The sequence below is a fragment of the Saxophila tyrrhenica genome (genome assembly GCF_035928015.1).
Source record: "Saxophila tyrrhenica strain CCFEE 5935 chromosome Unknown scaffold_10, whole genome shotgun sequence".
NCBI classification, from domain to species: domain Eukaryota; kingdom Fungi; phylum Ascomycota; class Dothideomycetes; order Mycosphaerellales; family Extremaceae; genus Saxophila; species Saxophila tyrrhenica.
The window spans coordinates 396,756-418,619 of record NW_027041742.1 but is presented as its reverse complement, the minus strand read 5'-3'; the positions used below and the strand labels follow the sequence as shown (position 1 = coordinate 418,619).

The following is a 21,864-nucleotide window of genomic DNA, read 5'->3' as shown; positions in this document are numbered from 1 at the left end:
AGAAATGCGCACGATCAAACACACAGTGAACCGTTCCCTTCCCGGGTGCCTTGCTCTCCAGCGATTGCGGCCGACCCAGTTCGACATGCGACATGCTGACATCCAACTAATGAATGTGCACAAGCTTCGTGCCCTCCAGACCCATCCGCTGTTCAGGCACCCCAAAACCACACCTCCGCACGGTCTAATCTTCCAGACTCAAGGCTCGGCGACTGCGACATCGTCTTGTACCTGCTCGGGCCACTTGAAGATGCCGAAGCCGAAGTCTTCCCTCTTGCTTGCTTGAGGTAGAACGCCATCAAGCGCGAGGAGAGCCCACATGAGATCTTCAATTGTGACCCATACTCCGCTGCTCCTGACTCTGATGGACTTCGCAATGACAAGAGCATCCACCTCAGGTCCGTAGGGCGCGATTTCCCATCCTTTGCGCTCGGCGCCGTGTGACATTCGTTCGAGCTTAGCTTCTGTGAGTCCTGCTGTGCTTGTACGCATCATAATGAAGAGGCGGACCTCCTTCGCTGGCGGCTGAACCAAGGACATCTGAAGCCACAACGAGGATCTGCGATCGTACTTGCGTCGAAATCTGCGAATGGAGGTGATGAACCAGGCATTCTTGTCATCAGCCGTCGTCCGAAATATGTGACGGAGGATTGGATTCGCCGTCCAGTGGCCATTCTTTTCGGCTCTCTCGAACTCCGCGCAGGCTTCCTCGACGTTGGAGACATGGACTAAAGGCAGAAACTTCTAGTCCGGCCGAGCTCTCCCACGCGATAACGTCTCGTCAAGAACGTTGGTTATATCGGGCACGTCGACGATCTCGGTAGCGTCAGGTCGCTGCAGAACAACGGCTGGATTGACAGAAAGCAGGCACAATCCAACGTGCAGCATGCGCGATCCTTTGAAGACTTCGCTCCAGTGCTTAGAGACTCTTCTCACAACCAGGGCTTGTCGACTTGGTAGCTGGAGCATGATGTGTTCAAGGATTTCGACCGTGCCGAATGTCTTTTCGTGAGCCTGCAGAGGAACTTCCACTTCGCCCGTTGAGCTGTTAGAAGCATGTACTTATGCCCGATATCTATCCCTCCGACTTACCTGTCGCCATGGTGGGTGTAGGTTGGACGGAACAATGGCTGTACTCTTCTTGCGAAAGACCTGGCGGTGCTACTCGGTGCTCCCAAAGAATGGCCTAGTTGTACGAGCCTCCTGGGTTTGGCTGTAAGCAATGTGATGCCACCTCCGAGGGTTGATCGAATGTGGTTGTAGAGTGTAAGCTGAAGTGACAGGATGAAGTGAGGTCTGGCAAGAACCCCACCAAAGAAACGACATCCCACCTGCGCGTCTCCCGAACCACGACGCGTCGCACTTGCTATACCGGCCCACGAACTCTTGACAACCATGCGCCGGTCTCACCATGGCGGGCACGAGAGAAGAACGCGTCAACGGCGCGCTCGAGCATCTCCTGGAGCGTCTGGTGCCGCCGCAGACCGCTGAAGAAGATGAAGCTGCAGCGGACCAACGATGGGACGAAGCGAATGAACTCGCGCGCAACTATCTCGACGCCGAGCCAGAGCCAGGTGTGGTGGAAGACGTGAATCATGCCGCCGACAAGATTAAAAGACAGCTCCTGGCGGACGGCAATTTGGAGGCCAGAACGAAGTTCGAGGGACTGTATTCAAGGCTGTTGGCGCAACCCGTGCTGGGGCAGAAGTGGGCAATACTATATTTTCTGCAGAAGGTCGCTCGGGGTCGGGAGGATGCAGCGAACGGGCATGGATACAAAGATGTCGACGGCCCAGACGGGACGGATGGCGACGAGGCTATCGATGGGGAGGATGAGGTAGAGGACGAACGAGCATACGATGAGGCCTTTGCCCGCAATGGACTACCTCGCATATCTCAGTCTCGAGGTCCTGACGCGCTCGCACCACAGCCGTCATTACGGGACAGAGCTGTACCTGGACGACCGAGAACGCAGCAGCAGTCAGCTGAGCCTCCCGAAGAAGCGAAGGCTGATGGTGTCGGCTGTCCACCAGAGTCTGCGCTGTTGCGAGATCTGCCATTTACTCTACAAGGCCTATCTTCTACGAACATGAACTTCTCGGACAAGCAATCGCTGAAGTTGCCGCCTTCGCTACCAGTCCCGCTCATATCACTTTTGCATACCTTGGCAGAGCCATCACTGCTCTACCGGTCACTGTCCGATTATGTGGAGACATCCGATGGTGGCTTGGTCAGTCAAAGCCTGCGATCAGCAATAGGTCTCGAGCTGCGTTCGTATCTTCGACTGGTGGCAACCTTGGAAGGTCAAATTCGGCGTGCACTGTCTCAACTGGACGACAGCCTGCCTAATGGAGGTCTTGGAAAAGCAGGTGTGACCTTGAAACGCTGCGTTATCTGGACTCGCGAGGCGACACTTGGATTGCGCTTGATGAGTCTCATCGTGGAGTCTTCGAAGGGCAAGAAGGGTGGCGAGCTCATCAGTCTGATACACAACTTTTCCTGCTCACATGGAGATCCATTCGTGCATACCTTCGCCGAACGGCTGCTTGCCCACATCACCAGGCCGTTCTACAATATGCTGAGAGCCTGGATCTACGACGGCGAGCTGGAGGACCCCTATCATGAGTTCTTTGTAAGCGAGAGCCACGACTACGAGGACAGCGGCGCCACTAGTGTCTGGGAGCACAAATACGGCCTGCAGAAGGAGATGATTCCGACCATCGTCACTGAGGATTTCGCTAATAAGGTATTCTTGATTGGCAAGAGTCTGAACTTCATCCGCTACGGCTGTGGCGATGGTGCGTGGGTCGAGAATTACAGCAAAGATGCTTCACGAGAGCTGCAGTATGGCGACACAGCTCTACTCGCCACCAGCATTGACGAGGCATACAAGACCGTGATGGCTCGACTGATCACTCTGATGGAAGACAAGTTCGCGCTATTCTCGCATCTGCAGGCTCTGAAGAAGTATCTACTTCTTGGACAAGGCGACTTCATCTCCCTCCTCATGGAATCGTTGGCTTCGAATCTTGACCGCCCTGCAAACTCACAGTACAGACACACGCTGACTGCGCAACTGGAGCATGCTATCCGCAACTCCAATGCGCAGTTTGACAGCGCCGACGTGTTGCGCCGCCTCGACGCACGAATGCTGGAACTCAGTCATGGTGAGATCGGCTGGGATGTCTTCACGCTGGAATACCGAGTCGACTCGCCGCTGGACGTCATTGTCACACCATGGGCCAGCAAGCAGTACCTGAAAGTGTTCAACTTCCTTTGGCGAGTGAAGCGAGTGGAGTTCGCTCTTTCTACCACATGGCGACGACTGCAGACTGGCGCACGCGGTGTGCTGGCAGCCGTCGGCGACAAGCTCGGCGCAGACTGGAAGCGAGCACGAGGCGGCATTGCCGAAATGGTCCACTTTGTCGACCAGCTGCAATACTACATCCTCTTCGAAGTCATCGAAGCCGGCTGGGAAGGTCTTCAAAAGGCGATCAAGAAGCCCGACGCCACGCTCGATACTTTGATCTCAGCTCATACCTCCTACCTGCGCTCAATCACCCGCAAAGGTCTTCTTGGCGGCGGAGCTGTCGACTTCACATCTCAGCTGCACGAGCTCCTCAAGCTTATGCTGGCTTACAAAGATGCAGTGGATGGCTTGTACAGCTATAGTGTAGCAGAGTTCACCCGTCGCCAGGACGCCGCTGCTCGCATCGATACGCGTACTCGCGCCGGCCGTTGGGGTGTTACTGAAGCAGATGAGGATGCCGCTGCCTCGCCTCTCTTCCAATCGAACGCTGGTCGAGGAGGACGCGGTGGCAGAGACTCCCGCGCGGATAACGTCGACTCACCCATTCCACCACTGCTTCCCATGCACGGAGGCGGAGACGGTGAGCGTAACATGCTCGACCAGCTACGGCAGCGATTACGAACACTGGAGACGGAGTTCAAGGCGAAGGTGAATGTTCTTCTGGGAGATCTCGCGTATCAACCGGATGTGGATATGAGGTTCTTGGGCGTTGTGATGAATTTCAACGAAGTTTATGAGCCGGTCAGACGGAGACGTGGGCATGGGACTGCGAAGTCTGCTGCTGGGATGGCGAAGAAGGATGCTGTTGGTGGGCAGGGTGGTGGGGATAAGGGAAAGGGGAGAGAGGTGGAGGCTAAGGCATGATGTGCTGCAAGACTTGGACGAGGTTACAGGACCATGATGATGACGGACGAGATGTACGACAGTGCATGCAGAGGCGATCTGGGGCCAAGTGCGGGACGCGACACGCGAGCAGTGCATCGGCCGAAGCTCGATAGGTATCAAAGCTGTTCACCTCTTTTAGCAGTACTAGAATTAAAAACCCAGCTACAATTCTGCCCTTCGAATCGTCCAATGGACCTCCCGACCATCCTCCGCTACGTTCTCACATTCCAGCTCTTCCTCGGCGGCCAAGCTTGCCTCACGTCGGCTCTGACACCATCGCTCAACGACCGCGCTATGAGGAAGGCGGACGGTACGCAGAAGTACCTCTCCCTCGTTCCCATCTCCGAGCCCAGGCGGCACACGCAATTCATCGGCTTCTTGATGTGTGTCGCCGGGGCTTTGCTTTGCTTGAACAGAACAAGATTGGCGAGTGGGTTGTTGGCTATCTCGCTCACGATGGCGGGAGTGTACAGTCAGAGCAGGATGGGTATAAGCTATTGGTTGCCGGTGGTGAATACTGCGGTGACTGGGGTAGTGATCTGGAGCGAGCTCCAAGTTGGGAAGGAACGCTGAGGCTCAGGCAAAGGGTCCCCATGTCGATCTGGGAGTAGAACATCTCATCATCGAGAGGATTGAACAGAACAAAGCCCTCCCGGTTGGAGAATTCTACTCGTCGAAGCTATCTACAACATCTTCAGCCCCGGCCAGTTGTTATCAACCTCCTTATTGCACAGCTCAAAGTACGGGCCAACGCCTCCAAACCAGAACAACGGGCTTATGTTCTTCCCAGGTATGTTGGCTCCTAGGAAAGACGTCAGCTTGATATCATTGCTACATTGGGAGAGGTGGGGTACGATGCCGCCTACTATCTCCTAGACCCGTCCGAAGGCTTTACTAGGCGAAACGCCCTTGAGGGTCGTTTGGACCGGAAAGCTCTCGGAGACCTTGAGGTCTAAGACATAGCAGCGACGTATTCCACCTAGATTTACTTACCTATGTACCAGCTCCCTAAAGAGATGAGAAGAAAGGTCAGCAGATGTCTCGACAACTGAAACGAAGACGGAAAGGCTTCGGAGCACCGCGCAGCCCTTGGAGCTTCAACGTGTCTCGGAGAACCTTTCCACCCATCAGTTCGACTCACCCGCTTGCCTCGCCGCTTTTGGCAGCACCGTGGCCTCGTAGACGTCGTTGAGCTGCTTGCAGTATTGCTCTTGTGCTTCATGGGTTGGCTCGCAGGAGGAGTAGCCGTTCTTCTCCATGTACGAGATGGCTCTGGCGATCCAGTCGACGGCACCATCGATTACCACTGGGAGGTTGGCGAAGGGAGATTGGGGACCGGAGATCATGAACCTGGACGGGTGGTTAGACAAGGTATACAAGGGTTCTGTAGTGGTGTGAGAGAAAAGCTAACATATTTGGGTAGTGCTCTACACATATCCCAAGGAAAGTTTCAAGCTGTTGGCTCCAGTGCTCGCCGAGCGTCATGTCTTCGTTGGCTCGCACATCCATTGTGGCGAGAGCGCCGGTCGAGGCGTCGAAGCCGATGGCATAGATGATCACATCGAATTCATACTCTTCTCCGTCCTCCAGACGAACGCCCTTCTCGGTGATCTCGTCGATGCCATTCTCCCTCACGCTGACGAGCTTCACATGTGGGCGGTTGAAGGTCTCAAAGTACGAATGGCCTAATGGTGGCCGTTTCGCGAAGATCGGGTAGTCAGGCACAAGTTTCTCAGCCGTCTCTTCGTCCTTGACAGTCGTCCTGATCTTCTCGCGGACAAAGTCAGACGCAACATCGTTGCTCTCTTGACTGACGATCAAATCTCCGAACGTCTCGAAGATGAAGCGGAAGCCTCCGACTTCCCATCCGTACTCAAGGACACGACGATGCTGCTCTTTGCTCTTCATATCCTTCATCGTCTGCTTAGAGTCCGTCATGTGCATGCCGAAAGATTGGGAGCGCGCCTGCTGCCAGACCTCGTCGTAGCTCTCTTTGATCGCATTGGATTGCTCTTCGGTCAAAGGATGGTTGCGGGCTGGGAGGACATAGTTCGGTGTCCGTTGAAAGACCGTCAACTCCTTCGCTTGATAGGCCACCTGGGGTATGATCTGAACGGCGGTTGCTCCAGTCCCGATGACAGCCACACGTTTACCTTTGTACGAGACCTGTTCTTTGGGCCACGCAAACGTCTTGTAGCTCTCTCCCTTGAAGTTGTCGGCTCCCTTGAATGGTAGCTGTCGGCCAACTGACAACACGCCGCTGGCGGGAATGAAGTACTTGCACGTGAAGCGTTCGCCCTCCTCGGTGGTGAGTGTCCAGATGTTGGTCGACTTTTCGTAGTGGCAAGATTGAACCTTGGTGCTGAACTGAATGTCCTTCTTCATGTCGAACTTGTCAACGACGAAATTGAGGTATTGCAAAACTTCGGGTTGACGGGGAAAGCGTTCTTTCCATGTCCATTCGGTGTTCAGCTCCTTGGAGAAGTTCAAGATGTAGACCCACGATTCCGTGTCAGTACGGGCGCCGGGATATCGATTCCAGTACCTGCGCTGAATCAACAGGGCGTTCTCGCGTTGACGGAAATAGCCTACCATGTCCCTCCTACACCAGTTCCTGCTTCGATGACTTTGTACTTGAGACCCATCTCCTGCAGCTCGTGCATGACTCTGATCCCTCCAAAGCCAGCGCCAACAACGATCAAATCGTAGTCGGGCTTCTCAGCATGATTGCCTTTGACACCGTTCGTCTCGGTCATCGTTAACTGATTGACGATCTGTTGCCGGTGATTGTTGGATCGTCCCTCTCCACGTTACTGGAGTGTCTATATCCAGGTTACGTCTCTCGTGGATCAAGATCAACCGCGGATGGTCTGCAGTATGTGTGGGGAAGGTATAGAAGTACCTTATGCGGGGAAGATGTAGCTGATGGTTGTCTTGGTTGCAGCTGAGCCCGGACTTCGACAGCCGTTGATCAGCATCGGGGCTGAAATGGTCCAGTCGGTTGTGTCCCGTTCAGCGAGAAGCAATGAAAGCGGCCGGCCAGGTGTCCAGGTCAGATCGGGCTATGTGATGGATCTTCTCACGGGTATGAAAAGTGCTCCCATGCCCACGAGAGTGATGTGGCCCTTTCGTGTGCATTCGGGTCTCGGAGAAGACTGCATGGAATGCCAGGTTGGCCACTTCATTGACAGTTGCTTCCCTGTCTGGAGTCTCGTATGTTTGTAACGGATGTCTTGAATAAAGAGGACCGATGTATGGATTCTTCTCCACATGAGGTGTTGGACAGAGGCTGACATGGACAAGAAGGGGAGCCTGGCGGACGAGTTATTGCATTCGGTATGTTCTGCATTTGAGCATTGCTGTGTAGCCAGCCGCAACAACCTATCTCTGCGTACTGCTGCGCTTCTCGACTCACGTATAAAGCGATGCAGCCGAGGACTTGATCACAAAGGACACTTCTTCCATACCATGAGGTTGTTCAAGTAGGAGGCATGTGCATCAGCGCTTCCAGCTCCAGCATTCTCTTGTTGTTAGTCGCGAAATCCACCTCTGCAGAGGTCACCTTTCGATGATCAACATCACCATCCACCCATTCGGCGTTAAATCCTAGGCCCGTCTCTGCCTGCCATCCTTTGACGAGGTCCCTCGCCTTCATTGGCAACAGTACCTTTGAAGGCGCCTGGAACCACTTGGGCTGAAGCACAAAGGAGAGCATGATCCTAGGCTTCGGCGTTCGATTCGGAACACCGGCATGCCATAATCTGATATCGCGAATGACAATGCTACCCTTCTTTGTAGCGGCATTGACTGGTGGAGAGTGCTTCCTCCTCGCATCCAGGAGATCTGGCTTGATCGTCAGTCCGGCTTCGCTGTCCTTGCTGCCGTACGTGGTATGTTGATCGATGTTGCTTTCGCGATGGCTTCCCAGCCAGACTTCTGTTGCGCCGTTCTCCAGACTAACATCGTCAAGAGCAATGTTCAGGATGTAAGCGAACGGAAACAGGGGATGCGGCTTGTCGATGTCGCTGTGGACGGGCTGACGCCCTGTTGCTGGTCCAAGAGCCGTGTTGCCGTTCGCGTAGTGGCAGACGAGTTGAGGTCCAAGCACGTGTTGGAGGATGGAACAGGCGATGGGATTTGCCCATATGTCCTGGAACATGAGATCTGGATTTAAAGGGGGCGCCTGGTCCATATTTTTGGTGTCCTTGCCGAAGTTGAAATGGTGGTCGGGGTCTCGAGCAACCTCTTCCGCTTCAGGGCCTAGCAACGAATATAGGGCATCGAGATGAGCCGGATCGATGGCATTCTCGAGGACGATAATGCCGTCGCGGTGGAGGTAGGTCAGGGCTTCTCCGATCACCTCTGGGCTGGCTTCACCAGACTGTCGGGCGTCTTCCGCAATCTGGACAACATGGAGCTCTTCGCTGTGAGCTGCATCTCCGTTGGACGTTCCATTCTCATGCTCTCGTCTTGTCATGATGGAAGGCGAAGATACTGCCGTAGCGTTGGGAAGATTGCAGAGTTACGCTTCTACGCGCGCCCAAGAGTCATGAAGCCAAAAGCTCAACAAGCACTCTCCTCGACCATCTGAGCCAGATAAGCTTGCTTGCTACGCGCTTAGTACCACGAGACTGGCATTGCCGCGATATCGCGGTCTGAACAGATACATGCAGAGGACAGCGTTGCAGTCAGATTGTGGAGTTTCTCCAAACAAGCGCCATCCCACGTGGCCGCGCTTTTGATTCGCCAATGCCTCGCTAGAATCAACGGCGGATGCTACGTCGGAACAACCCGCGTGATATGGTCGAGACCAGGACTGATAGGCGTGGTAGGTATCGCTGGCTGGTGCGGAGGTAGCTATATATCAGTCTGGCCGGCAACGGCGGTGTAGCTCTGCCGTATACAAGTCCACAGAGCTCCTCAATCCATCACCATCTCGGACCTGAAAACACCCCAGCATCAATAGTTGACTGGACACACCGCATCTGGACGGACGCGGCCATGGCTACGGACACAGCATCGCCCAAGCCACGACAGGAAAGCCTGGACGACCGCGATAAGACCAGCATCGATGGCGATATCTTGAAGGGCGGTATCCGAGTGGGTGCCATTGGCGGCGAAGAAGCCCGCGATGCCACTGCTCGGGAGCATGAGATGTCCTTCATGACGGCCGTCCGAACCTATCCTACCGCTATAGGATGGTCTGTCTTCTTTTCCATGGGTAAGTGACCTGAGGTGGAACATGTCGTTGCTATTCCTCGACTTTGAGACTGACCGGTCAAGGCATAATTATGACCGCTTTCGACCCCCAGCTCCTCGGACAGCTCTTTGCTACGCCCAGATTCCAGAAGGACTTCGGGTACAAGTATCAAGGCAATTGGATCATCTCTGCACCATGGCAGACTGGACTTCTCATGGGTAGTCCCATTGGCCAGGTGGTTGGAGCATTCTTCGCGAGCTATCCCATGGAGTGGTTCGGTCGCAAGAAGACGTTCGGTGCCTGCGTGATACTGACCGCCGCCTTCGTCTTCATCCAGTTCTTCGCACGCTCTCTGCCAGTCTTGGTTACGGGTGAGCTTCTGGGCGGACTGGTGCTCGGCACATATGCAGTCATCGCCCCTGCATACGCCTCTGAGGTGTGCCCGATCGCCTTACGAGGTGTCCTGACAAGCTACGTAAATTTGTGCTTCGTTATGGGACAGCTGATCGCCAACGGCATCGTTGCTGGAACGCAGAAACTGGACAATCACTGGGCGTATAGTGGCCCTTTTGCAGCCCAGTGGTTCTGGCCGCTGGTCATTCTGATTGCATTGCCATTCGCTCCGGAATCTCCTTGGTGGCTCGTTCGCAAGGGACGTGAGGCAGATGCAGTGAAAGCCTTGCGGAAGCTGGCTTCGTCGGAAGTTGATGTGCAGCCAACGCTGGCCATGATTATCGAGACTGATCGATTGGAGCACGAACTCGAGGCTGGCTCGACTTATATGGTATGCCTATTGGTGCACGATTATATCATTGAGCGCTGACATTGTTGTCGCGTAGGACTGCTTCAAGAAAATCAACCTGCGCCGCACTGAAATTGCAGTCGGCGTATACAGCATCCAGGTCATCTCTGGAATTTACCTCGTTGGTGAGTACTCTAAGTAAAAGGGCTCTCCAAGACACGATCGAGATCTATGCAGCGTTCTGAGACTCGATACCTGCTGTTCGCAGCTCAGAAACACTTGCTGACCCTTTTTCCCTCTGTTCTTTAGGCTATGCGACCTACTTCTTCACCCTCGCCGGTCTCCCAACAGATCAAGCCTTCAACATGGGCGTCGGCTTCCTGGCGGTCGGCTTCGTCGGAACATTAGTATCCTGGGCCCTCCTGATCTACTTCGGCCGACGCATCATCTACATCGTCGGCCTCTCATGCCTGGTCGTCTTACTGTTCATCATCGCGATTCTCGACTGTGCGCCCAACTACGCGAACCGTCCCGCGATTAGCTGGGCCCAGGCTTCGCTTCTCCTGATCTGGAACTTCTGCTACGACTTCTCCGTGGGTCCTGTGTGCTTTGTGATTCTTTGCGAAGTGTCGGCTACAAAAGTCAGGAGCAAGACGATTGCTATCGCTACTGCTGTTCAGGCTTTGTAAGTACATCTAGGTGGAACATGTCACTGCTATGTCTCAGACTTGATGGGCCTTCGAATCGGCGCATTGGTCTAGGACATAGTGGTCGACACTGCACTCTTTAACACCCTACGCAGAAAGGAAAGAAAGCTGACATCTTTTCCGTAAAGATTCGGAATAGTGATGACGATTGCTATTCCTTACCTGGTCAACGCGGATCAAGCCAATGCAAGAGGCAAGATTGGGTTCTTCTTCGGTGGGCTGGCGGGCTTTGCTTTGATTTGGGCATACTTTAGGGTAAGTCGTATGATATTTCCTGGTAACATGAAACCAAGCTGACGGTCGCTGTTGTACAGGTACCTGAGACGAAGGGCCGGACGTACGAGGAGCTGGACATCATGTTTGCCAAGAATCTGCGGACGAAAGAGTTCAAGACGTATCTTGTGGACGGTGTCCATGCGTAGTCATCCAGAAGAGAGCATTGCCTACATGTAGGCATAGGATTCAAGTAGGAACATAAATCCTTCTACAAAGTAATCAGAAGACTGCAAGCCACGCAGGGTATACCTTGAATCGCTACCAACAGAGCGTTCCTATCCCGCGCTGACTTCCTCACAAACATGTTCCCTACTCTGTTGTTCACATAATGCTCGACGCTGACAGAGCAATACACCACGCGCACAACGTGATGACCCTTGCAGCGGCCCAGCTGTAAGGCGTCGGACCCGAACGACTCTTGAAGCCAAAGTGATGCTGATACAGTAAGGTAAGCTTCGTACCACTGGAACTCATCGGCGCAAACCGTCGACAGTGAATCAGCCCAGTAAGGTAGGATGAGGGGTGTAAAGGATGCTCTCACAGATGAAGACAACCTGCCGACGAGGAGATATAGCCTTTTTGGAGCCGACTGCGTCTTGGAGAAGATCAGATGTGCCCGATGGGCCGCGGGTCACTTGCTTGCGGCGGTATAGAAGAAAGTGCTGACACGACCTCTGCGGCTTACATGCACAATCCCTCGTTCCCGCATACCATTTTCCACTTCTGGATGTGAGAATAGTAGCTTGACACGAGATCTGATCTGAGTAGATCGGACGTATGGCGGAAACAATGTGTATAAGAAGGGAGGATGCTTCCTCGAAGTAGTCTCATCATCAACGGCCATCACCTCCAGCAACTTCAACATCAGACCTCAAAACCTTCTCACGACCACAAACAACCACTCCGCCGCAACAGTACGCCTTCCTCCCACCCCGCAGCACGCTCCCACTAATAGACCCCAGATGAAGTCCATCACCGCCCTCCTCTTCACCCTCGCCGCTGCCTCCACCTACGCTTCCCGCGTCAACTTCGAATACTACTCTGACTCCAACTGCGCCAACACCAAAGTCGGTCTCGCAAACATCGGCGCCGGGACAGATGTGGGTTCATGCGGCAAATGCGTCGATCTCAGCTTCCCAGGCAAGTCCTTCCACATCGGCTCGCCGGCATCTGAAGCCCAGGTCCCGGAGGACTGCGAGATCATTGGCTATGCAAAGGCCAACTGCAAGGGTGCGATCAACTTGCGCGTCGAGGGGCCAAGCAAGGGGAAGAAGTGCTATAAGAGTGGCGACTTCCAGGGGCCAAGCGTCGGGAGTGTGAGGTACATCTGCAACTAGTCGGCTATGCCAGAAGCGAAACAGCATTTGTGGCGGTGTTGGTGGGTGGCATAGCGCTGAGGGAGCACTGAGGTCGGCTTTTAAGGATTGTGTAGAGGTATCTGGTCCCTCCTTTGGTTCCGTTGCAGGCGAGTTGGTATCGAGCTTCGGTACATTCTCGATGATCTGTAATGTCAATCCGATCTTTGAAGCTCTGGCAGGATCCTGACTTTGTTCTTCGTCGCGGAGAAGTCGTTCGCGCTTCGAAATGCTCGCTCTCAGCAAGTTTGATCACCCTGCCTCCAAACAAGCAACCATGCCCTCCAAACTTCCAGCCTTCTGCGCAAGCTCCACGCCAAGCCTCACTCGCTTCTCGATCCTCTTGATCAGCCTCATAACCTCCTTGCCGTCGCTTTCACTATCTTCGCTCGCATCCCATTCCGCGAGTTGCTCGGCGTACAGGTCCAGAACCACTAGGAACACATCGTGCACAAGCATAATATGCCTGGGATGCGCAATGTACTTCAAACACCACTGCAACGGCGGCAGCAGTCTCGCGGGCGATCTATTCGCCAAAGCAGTCCGAGTAGCACTTCGATGTCTGAGTGCGGTCAGAACAGTAAGTACATCCTCGTTGTTGAACGCCGTTGGTCCACCTGCCGGCTCGAGCACAAGATCCAGTGCTTGGGCGTATTTGCCCTCCCTTAGGTGTTTCTGCCAACCTTTGAGCTTTTTCATGCTTTGCCGCGAACGCTCGTTGCCCGTAATGACAATGTCCGCGCCCTCGCCGCGAAAGTCCTTGCCACGATCGCGTGCCCGGATGCCTTGACGCAGATCCTTCTTGCGCTGCTTGCGCTCATACTCGTCTGCTTCGCCTGCCATGAGCGCTTGCATCTTCTTTTCCTTCTCGCGCGCCTTTATTTTCTCAGTGCCCGCGAGTCTCGTTCGTATGCTGAGTAGGCCGGTCTCCAGTCCAACAGCCAGATGGCGGTCATCACGAGCTCCACCGGTGATATTACTGACGATTGCCAGTGAGAGCACGGGTGCAGAGTACTTGAAGCCAGCGACGACTTCCCATGAGATAGTGTTGTGGGCTTTGACGTGTCCATCTAGCGCGCTGGTGAGAAGTCGAGTGCTGTTCTGCGCAGTAGCAAGAGAGGTGACGGTCTTCTGGTGAGAGCGAATGATATGTTCAACCTTGCCTGCAGCAAGATTCAGAATGCTGACTTCGTTGCCGGCAGCTGATGCTAACGTCGAGTTGTTCATTGCGAGCACGGACTCAACAGGCGCTGCATGCTTGAATGTCATCGCAGGCCGTGCCTGTCTCGTATCCCACAGCCGCACAGTCTGGTCGTAGCTGCCACTCACAATCATGCCATCTTGCTCTGGTAGATAGCATCCAGAACGAACGTAGTCTTCGTGGCCAACGCCTGTCCACTTGGCCTCATCTTCAGTCAAGTCCCAAGCGCGCACAGTACGGTCGTCTGAACAGCTCATGAGATCCGTGAGTACCTTCGGGCTCCATCTCACAACGTGTACTGGTAGCCGATGTGCGTGCTCTCCCCTCCACTGCCTCAGAATCGCTCTTGACCCAGTGTCGAATGCCTGTACCACACCACTATCTCCTCCAGCCAACAGTATCCGTCCATCTCGTCTTAGCACTCCGGATCGCGCGGTGTCGTCGACGCCGAACCGTGATATGGTTTTCACCAGCTTCCTCGTCTTGGAGCTGTATATTTGCACCCTGCCACCGCCCGTAACCGCGAAAGTCTCCGCCTGTGCTCCAGTAGGGTTGAAGTCGGGGACCGTGACCGAGGTGATTGCAGCATTGTGCGGCGAGGGCAGCAAGATCTGGTTCTTGAATGTCTTCCAGTACGCTTCGTCCGGCGTAAGTGGTGCTGGTCCAGGAGGCGCGCGCGTTGGCGGCAGTGCCTGTACTTCTGCTGCCATGGTCGGAGAAAATCAGCTGATCAGCGCACGCATTATTGGAGGTCCTTATTGTGCGCTGCGCGAAAGGAATAGCAAAGTCGTTCAATCTGGAAGCTCGTGAACTTTTCAGTAGACTCGGTAATAAGCGTTTAGATAAGCTTCCGGAGCGGCTCTACAATGCTCCGAGGGTCTCCCCAAATCTCTGATGAGACGACAGGTCCCAAGAGAGACGTGCTTCCTATTCGTTTTCCTCTTACACCATCACGTGCGCATGATACAGCTGAGAACTGCCTTCTGACTTGAGCCTCAGCGCAGCCGCATGGAGCAAGCCCAGTCAGGTGTTCCCGCATTGCTACCGCCTTGGACTTGCACGCGGCCTCACAACACGTCTTCCCCTTGGGTAGGCACGATGGCACTTGATGTTCCTCCCATATGCTGTCTTTTCGCACTGTTTCACCCCCTATTCATCCAATGTTTCTCAAGCCTTGATATTCCTGAAACAGCATCAAGCACCCGGCAGTGACTGCAAGAAGCAGAAGCAGAGACGATAGTTCACACGCCTTACTTTCAACAACCATGTTTCTCGGGCTTCCGATCTGCATCCAGTGCGGCACAGGCAAGTACTACTTTTCATTGTGCGACAAGCAAACTTCTAACGCACGCTTGCAGACCAAAACCCTTGCCACCTCAAGATTGTTGCCCCAACGGCGGGATTCGTGGTTGCGGTTGTGATGGCCGTCGTCTGCTGGCCGGGAGCATTGCTGTGTGGGTGCTGCGCAACGGAGACGGGGAAGAAGTACTTCACCCTGCCCCGTTCTATCATTTATGGCTGCTGATACGATATAGGTTGCTTGGCATGCCGGTGGATACCTCGACCGTGGTAACCTCCGCGATACTGTTCTGATGCCCTGCTTGCGACAGACTTCGGGAGGATGACCTAAGAGCCCGGGCAGACGTGCGGAAACCTGAGAGCATGATGGAAGCAGGAGCCAACAGAACTGTAGGACAGCGGTGACGGAAGTCCAAGAACAATGGTTTGCCACGAACAGGTGAGCGTCGCTGCTGTATCCATCGCTGAGAGCAGTCCACAAATCATCGAGCCTACGATAGGTGACGTCGCATCAACCACCACTTGGTGCTGCTCGAAGAAGCGTAAGTTGCATATGTCTCGAAAGATCGTTCGGAAAAGTAGCAAAGCTTTCGTCTCCAACACTCACTCCGTTTGCACTCTCCGTTTGACTGCATGCATCTCTGTTTGCATCCTGCCATCCGAAAGAAGCTTGCCTTCCCAAACCCTCAAGTTCGTAATCACATGAAACTGTCGTCACTGTTTTGGCCACGTTACACACTAATCTAACGCGAGAAGAAAAACACAGTCTTCGCATCATTTCACGTCAACATCGCAAACACTGCCTCGGACACATCAGACACACCACGCACACCAGCAACCCTACCTTCGCCACATGACCGGCGGTTTCACGACGTCGGAGTTGTAAGCATGGCTGGCGATTCCATCTTTGACGATGAGTGGGATGCGTTCCGTGGGAGCATGACCTCGATGGACGAGCTGGGTTTTGAGCTCGATTCTTTCTATGGGCCGGATGAGCAGGCGCTCGCTACGACTGTTGGTGTTCAATCCGGACATGCTGCAGACCGTACGCTCGAACATGAGCCCGCGACTCAGCAAGACCAGGCTTCGAGCCTGGTGCACGAACCGGAGCAGACCGCTCAGCATCATACCAACAGCCCGGGACTCCAGCCAAGCACTGCGGAGAACGTTCCTCAGCCTGACACATTCGAAGAGAACGTCGTCGTCAACTCACCTCCTCGCACTGGGGGTCTTGAGGATGCTATTGAGGGCGTTGAGACCGCGATTGATGGTCATGACGTTGCATCAACAGATCCTGTCCCTCAACTTCACCTCATCCCACACGCCCAACCGGCGACCACCACGACCACCACGACCACCACGACCACCAACTCCGACCCAACAGCTGCCGATCAGACAGCAACTCAAGAATCAGACCAAGCAGAGAGCGCTCATCCAGAGCACTTTCTTGGTGAGGCACTAGCACGTGATCCATCTAGCACTGGAGGCGACCAGCAAGACTCACACTACCAGGCTGAGCCTGTCGTCAGTCAAGCACAACCTCACACTGGCGAGCTCAACGAGCACGACAGCAACAACACCCATGCGAACCCAGATAGCGTGCCAGAGCCCGCCGACGTCATCCTCAGTCCTTCAAAAGAGGCCAAAGAGGCAAGTGGTAGCGATGAGCTTGCCGGTCCCGTCGGAGAGCGCTTCATATCTCGCCACGATAGCATTGTCGAATCTGAAGCAGTAGCGGAAGCCGGAGAGGAGACCCCGCTGCCAGACAAGCAGACCTCGGAGCCACAATTGCCAGTCGAGGAGGCTCATTCACCAGACAAGGAGACTCAATCGCCAGTCGAGGAGACTCAGCTGCCGGATCCGGAAGGTGAAGGCGCCACAGAACTTCAAGAAGAACAGGCCAGCGTGGTGTCTGCTACAGTTGAGACCAGCGATCGCGCAAGTGACCTTGGGGACTTATCCGTAGCTGCACGTGCACAGGAGGTCACAGGCCAGGACACCGAGCGAGACGTAACAGTAGCTCTTCCGATCAACGCAACCGACACACAGCCTCAGCTATCCGAGGTCGATCAACCTTCGGAAAGTATCCCTGCGGAGCCCAACACTGAGCAACAAGAGGCCAAGAAGATGCCAGCCGTACCACTTCGTCCGGCAGCTGCAACGCCAAAGACGGCAGTCGCCCCCAACAATGGCCTCTCGTCAAGCATTGGCAGAAGCAGTATGCTAAAAGAGATGCGGGATGAGGACAGATCAGCGCTCCACCGGCCGGATGACAGGGTGTTCTCTCCGCTCGCGTTGAAGGACAGTTCCGGCAGCCCCGTTGTTCCTCAGTCTACAGCTCTCACTGAAGACGAGTTCCAAGATGTCCCTACTCCTCAAGAGCCGTCATCCAGGAAGGCCTCGTCGACCACAGACCTGCTTGAGAATGTCTCCATGGCTCAGCAGAAAGCCAAAGCGATGGCGAGGAGGCTTAGTGAGTCCTCTCTGTCTTCGCTTGCCGACAGCGATGTCGCGGAGCCGATGGAGGCAGAGGCGGATGATCCCATGGAGGTCGATGAAGAGGAGCCGCAGAAGAAAGGAAAGAAGGGTGTCGTGGCGCCTAAAAAGAAGCCGGCCACTAAGAAGGCGAAAGCCGTACTCCAGAAGAAGGCGGCTGCGAAGAAAGGGAAGGCCAATCTCCAGAGTCGTCAGAACACTCGCAAAGCGGCAGCAAAGGAGGAGCCGCAGGATACAAAGGAGACTTCAGCTGCAGGTGTAGAAGGTCCGCCTGATGTCAAGACCGGCGTCACCGGTAAACGCAAACGTGCTCCTTCGCAGGGTTCCCCTAAGCCCGCCGCGAAAGGTCGAAACAAGAAGAAGCTGGCGTCTCCAGAGTCTGAGGATGCCATGGTGCTGGACGACCCGGAAGTCGAAGCTCAAGTAACAGTCGACGACGCAACGACAAGTACTGTGGAGAGGTCTGAACTCTCTGGCGGAGACTTTAAAGACGCCATGAACGGCACCGGACACCAGCCATTGAGTCATGTACCACCTTCGCCCTTGCCAATCGCAGCTCAGCCGAAGAAATCTCGCAGGATGCTCGCTGAACTCGCGGATCATTTGAACGACGTGCAGCCTGAAGTCACTAACGGCAGAGAGGGACGTCGCAAAGCACCGGTTAATGCTCCAGCTCCCACAGCTCAAGCGAGCGATCCCATCACGAAGGCTGCCAAAGGGACCGCTAGCGGCAACGAAGCACCGCCCATGGTCCAAGACCAGCAAGCACCGCCACCTCAAGAGACGCCCAAGCGCCAGAGGTACGGACTCAGCAAGCTGGAGCTCACCAACCTATCAAGCCCTCTCGAAGCACCACCACCGAGTATCCGTGCAGAGAGTAGCAAGCAAGAGACACCGAAGCCGGAAGTGAAGAAGAAAACTGTCGGTAGAAACCTGATGGGCAAGCGTGAGCTGGCGGCGATGGGGCTTGAATCGGGCGATACGGCATCGAGCGTGCAGACGAAAGAGCGCAAGACGAGGGCGAAGGCGCAGGTTGAAGCGAAGGCTAAGCCGGATGCTGGGGCGGCGGTGAAGGCGAGGCGGAAGGGGAAGGGAGTTTGAGGGGTGGAGGCGGTGGATGTCGTGCACGCGCATTGGTGAGGAAGCAAGATGTTCGCATGGAAAGCAAGTGTTTGATGACATGGCGCACGGTACGGCTGTACTATTCATTCAGGTGAAGTCGCAGCTTGTGGTATTGAAGCTTGTAAGGAACCGGGTCATGAGTAGCAGCCGAACGATAGCATGTGAGTTCGTCATACTGTACTTTCCAGTGCAATCAACAAACGCACTCCTCATGAAGGTTCGTCTTGCAATCGAGATTGTCTATTTTTTGGTGATGCTATGTATACTCAATCGAGCACTAAAAAGTCCTTGCGAAGATAGCAATAGTGGACACAGTGAAGTTACCACACGCTCCCGCAACACCACCGGACACCCCTCCTCCGTTACACGTATAACAGTTGTTCTCTCCAACATTGCCAGAAACAGATCCCATGCCGAGAAGACCATTGTTACTGAGTAGGCAGGTCAGCTTGAGTTTCGATGCCAAATACTGCAATCAGAATGACCATACCTCGTCACATACGACAACCGATCACCACACCAACAATCCACCCCGGTTGTGCCCTGGTTGACCGTTCCGAAGAAGATGAAGCCACCAGTCGCGCAGTTGTTGCTGCACTGTTGGTCGGCAGACGTTGTGTACGTTGCGCGATAGCTGGGCAGGGCGAGGCCGGACGAGCTTGTCCTCGAACCGGTTTGGACGTAGCAGCCAAGGTAGCCAAACAGATTACTCGTTGCAGAGGCTCCGGGCGGGCCAGTGGCACTAAGTCGCAAATGTCAGCAAAGAATAGCTAAACAAGACTCTCGCGTGGTTGGTTAGTCTAACCCTGTTGCACCTGAAGGCCTATATCGAAATCATTGAATCAGTCATTTACTTCAACCTCCGGTCGTAGAAGTGACATACCCAGTATTTCCCGTTGCACCTGGAGGTCTGTGTTGAGGTCAGCTTGCGATTACAATCCTACATTCCATTAGAGGTGTCCTACCCTGAGGGCCCTGATGGTCTGTTCCGAACTATCAGTCAAGTTTTGAGCTCACGGAAGAGGAGACACCGTACCCTGATGGGCCAGAAGGCCTGATTCAGTTGCCGTCAGCAGTGTTCCATGAACGAATGGTCCGTGATCAGACACTCACCCAACGCTGCCAGTAGCGCCAACAAGGCCTGGACGGAGATGTCAGAACATTGCTACAGTCGTACTCTCAGCCGACTTCAACTTACCGCTCTGACCTGGAAAGCCGCTAGCTCCTGTTGGCCTGCAACAAATCAGCAAAGGTTGGCGGGCGTATGATTCTTCAATGGATTTCGAAGCAGAGGTCGGATTCTTCATAACTACACAGCTGCACAAAGCCACGCAGTGCTTCCCAAATGCGGATACTGCAAAACAGCGGTTGGGGAACGGATGACCGCGATTGGACTCACCCCAAAGGTCCGCTTGGCCTATACAAGTCAATGTCAGCCAAAATTTGGACGTGTGCGAAAGACGGGACTGTGTTAAAATACGTACCCGCTCGGCCCTGTTGCGCCCACCATTCCGCTAATGCCTGTAGCCCTGTACACAACAAGTCAGCAAGCTCAGATACGTCGATTCAGTGATGAGTCTGTAAGTCAATCTTGGGTCAAGATATGTACAGCTCCAAGACTGGCGAGGTTGATCTCGACTTACCCAGAAGGACTGCGATTATGTGGTCAGCAGAAAAGCTTTCAAAAGTTGCATCTCGCTTCAAGAACTCACCCTGAAGGACCAGTGCTTCCGGCAATGCCCTGATCACCCTGGATACCTTGACTTCCTTCCAGTCCTTGACTTCCCTGTAATCCTTGACTTCCTTGGACCCCTTGGCTACCTTGAGGACCAGGGCTGCCTTGTACGCCTTGACTTCCCTGGGCGCCTTGTACTCCTTGAGGACCCGTGCTGCCTTGGATGCCTTGTATGCCAGGATCTCCCTGAATACCTTGACTGCCTGCACATTGTCAGAGTTCGGAAGATTTCAAAGATGTGACGGCAGCATTGAGATGCCAATCAACTCTTGCCAGACTCTGTCTGCTTACCTGTTGGTCCTGGAGGACCCGTAATCGTTGCGAAAGAGATGCCTTGACAGGATGACACTGAGAACAGCGAGAGTTTGATGTACAGGCATCCCTCCGGCTGCATGTTCTGCTGAAAGACAGCGTACACTGTCCCGTTCGTCAAGGCGCAGAATGAGGCCTCGCCATTGTAAAACTCAGGATTGTGCCAGCTCAACTGGTTGTCCATGGCAAGCGTGAAAGACGTCGTGATGGATCCAGGAACCGTATTCGGAGCAAACTGTGCGTAGGGAACGCCCGCAGACGTCGAGTAGGTGTAGAAAACGTTGTTGATCGTTGCGGTGAGGACACCGTTGCGGATGGTGTAGATGGGGCTTTGCGTGCAATCGTTTGTGATCGTGCCATCAGCGTTGACCTAGTAGAGGTTGACTTCGTTAGCAGCTATTGTGGATATCATACTGAGATCAGATGCTGTCGTCTTGCATCCGGTCAACGTACCCAATATGAGCCCGACTGTCGTTTGTTATGCTTCGCCGAGCCGAAAGCTACCATTACGAACGTTGAATCATCCGGTGTAGCCGTTGCTTGAGTGGCCGTCAACGTCCGACTAAGCCGACTATAGTCCGAATACGTCTTCGTCTCGGTCCAGTGATATGTCGTGATGCCATTCAGGCTAGTTGGTGCATTGTCTACCGTGACGCCGACCTCTGGGACAGGATAGAAGGTTGTGTTGTATAGTATGTCGGTGTTGATCGATACCGGTTGTTGGTGAACGATCTCGTAGGTTATGGGATGTGGGAGTTGGCAAGCTTGGCTGCAACCTCTGACACAGACAGTAGTAGACTTCCAGGCAGCAAAAAGAGTCGACGGAGACTGAGGGGAGATGCTGCCATCGTGGAACAAGTCGTTGACCGTTCGCGAGCTGTTGAGAAGAGGATAGCTAATCGGTTCGGAAGCTGTTTGTGAGGTTGAGAAGGCGGCCACTACCATGATCCGATCAACACTTACCGTTGCTACGGTGAACATTGAAGATGCTGAGAGTCTCGGACAATGGCGCCGTGAGGAACGTAGAGGTGGGCCGGGAGCGACAGCACCGATGGAATGCATTCCACGGATAGCACGGCCTCTCACTCGGCATCCTCTTTCGGATTTCTTAAGCGAATCATTTCATTCTCTCGGGTGCAATGTGTGGCCGGGAGACACGAGTCCGTAGTTGTAGTCGAAGATGGCGTCCGCTGAAGGCTATACCGTATCTTCGCGAGGGTGGCG

At 54.3% G+C, this 21,864-nt stretch overlaps 9 protein-coding genes across 9 annotated transcripts; 4 read left to right on the top strand and 5 right to left on the bottom strand.

Annotated features, from left to right (window-relative positions):
- Positions 1-198: 198 nt before the first annotated feature.
- LTR77_006687 (uncharacterized protein) lies at positions 199-1,102 on the bottom strand (the record flags this gene model as incomplete). Its single annotated transcript, XM_064803928.1, has 2 exons — positions 199-728; positions 1,093-1,102. The coding sequence occupies 2 exons, from the start codon at positions 1,100-1,102 to the stop codon at positions 199-201; spliced, it is 540 nt and encodes a 179-aa protein (XP_064657729.1).
- Positions 1,103-1,411: 309 nt separating this feature from the next.
- On the top strand, positions 1,412-4,174 carry SPC98 (Microtubule-nucleating Tub4p (gamma-tubulin) complex component; the record flags this gene model as incomplete). Its single annotated transcript, XM_064803927.1, has 1 exon — positions 1,412-4,174. The coding sequence occupies one exon, from the start codon at positions 1,412-1,414 to the stop codon at positions 4,172-4,174; it is 2,763 nt and encodes a 920-aa protein (XP_064657728.1).
- Positions 4,175-4,878: 704 nt separating this feature from the next.
- LTR77_006685 (uncharacterized protein) lies at positions 4,879-6,951 on the bottom strand (the record flags this gene model as incomplete). The annotated part of the gene is made up of 4 exons (XM_064803926.1): positions 4,879-4,997; positions 5,337-5,545; positions 5,607-6,740; positions 6,788-6,951. 4 exons carry the CDS (start codon positions 6,949-6,951, stop codon positions 4,879-4,881), a joined length of 1,626 nt encoding a protein of 541 aa, XP_064657727.1.
- A 722-nt stretch (positions 6,952-7,673) lies between these two features.
- LTR77_006684 (uncharacterized protein) lies at positions 7,674-8,672 on the bottom strand (the record flags this gene model as incomplete). The annotated part of the gene is made up of 1 exon (XM_064803925.1): positions 7,674-8,672. One exon carries the CDS (start codon positions 8,670-8,672, stop codon positions 7,674-7,676), a length of 999 nt encoding a protein of 332 aa, XP_064657726.1.
- Positions 8,673-9,196: 524 nt separating this feature from the next.
- LTR77_006683 (uncharacterized protein) lies at positions 9,197-11,266 on the top strand (the record flags this gene model as incomplete). The annotated part of the gene is made up of 6 exons (XM_064803924.1): positions 9,197-9,416; positions 9,479-10,179; positions 10,235-10,322; positions 10,447-10,822; positions 10,973-11,099; positions 11,159-11,266. The coding sequence occupies 6 exons, from the start codon at positions 9,197-9,199 to the stop codon at positions 11,264-11,266; spliced, it is 1,620 nt and encodes a 539-aa protein (XP_064657725.1).
- Positions 11,267-12,082: 816 nt separating this feature from the next.
- On the top strand, positions 12,083-12,528 carry LTR77_006682 (uncharacterized protein; the record flags this gene model as incomplete). The annotated part of the gene is made up of 2 exons (XM_064803923.1): positions 12,083-12,434; positions 12,458-12,528. The coding sequence occupies 2 exons, from the start codon at positions 12,083-12,085 to the stop codon at positions 12,526-12,528; spliced, it is 423 nt and encodes a 140-aa protein (XP_064657724.1).
- A 199-nt stretch (positions 12,529-12,727) lies between these two features.
- utp15 (U3 small nucleolar RNA-associated protein 15) lies at positions 12,728-14,386 on the bottom strand (the record flags this gene model as incomplete). The annotated part of the gene is made up of 1 exon (XM_064803922.1): positions 12,728-14,386. The coding sequence occupies one exon, from the start codon at positions 14,384-14,386 to the stop codon at positions 12,728-12,730; it is 1,659 nt and encodes a 552-aa protein (XP_064657723.1).
- Positions 14,387-15,396: 1,010 nt separating this feature from the next.
- LTR77_006680 (uncharacterized protein) lies at positions 15,397-18,572 on the top strand (the record flags this gene model as incomplete). Its single annotated transcript, XM_064803921.1, has 2 exons — positions 15,397-15,517; positions 15,742-18,572. The coding sequence occupies 2 exons, from the start codon at positions 15,397-15,399 to the stop codon at positions 18,570-18,572; spliced, it is 2,952 nt and encodes a 983-aa protein (XP_064657722.1).
- An 821-nt stretch (positions 18,573-19,393) lies between these two features.
- On the bottom strand, positions 19,394-21,585 carry LTR77_006679 (uncharacterized protein; the record flags this gene model as incomplete). The annotated part of the gene is made up of 9 exons (XM_064803920.1): positions 19,394-19,416; positions 19,707-19,734; positions 19,792-19,826; positions 19,993-20,010; positions 20,078-20,122; positions 20,237-20,245; positions 20,306-20,527; positions 20,620-21,010; positions 21,094-21,585. 9 exons carry the CDS (start codon positions 21,583-21,585, stop codon positions 19,394-19,396), a joined length of 1,263 nt encoding a protein of 420 aa, XP_064657721.1.
- Between the last annotated feature and the right edge of the window lie 279 nt (positions 21,586-21,864).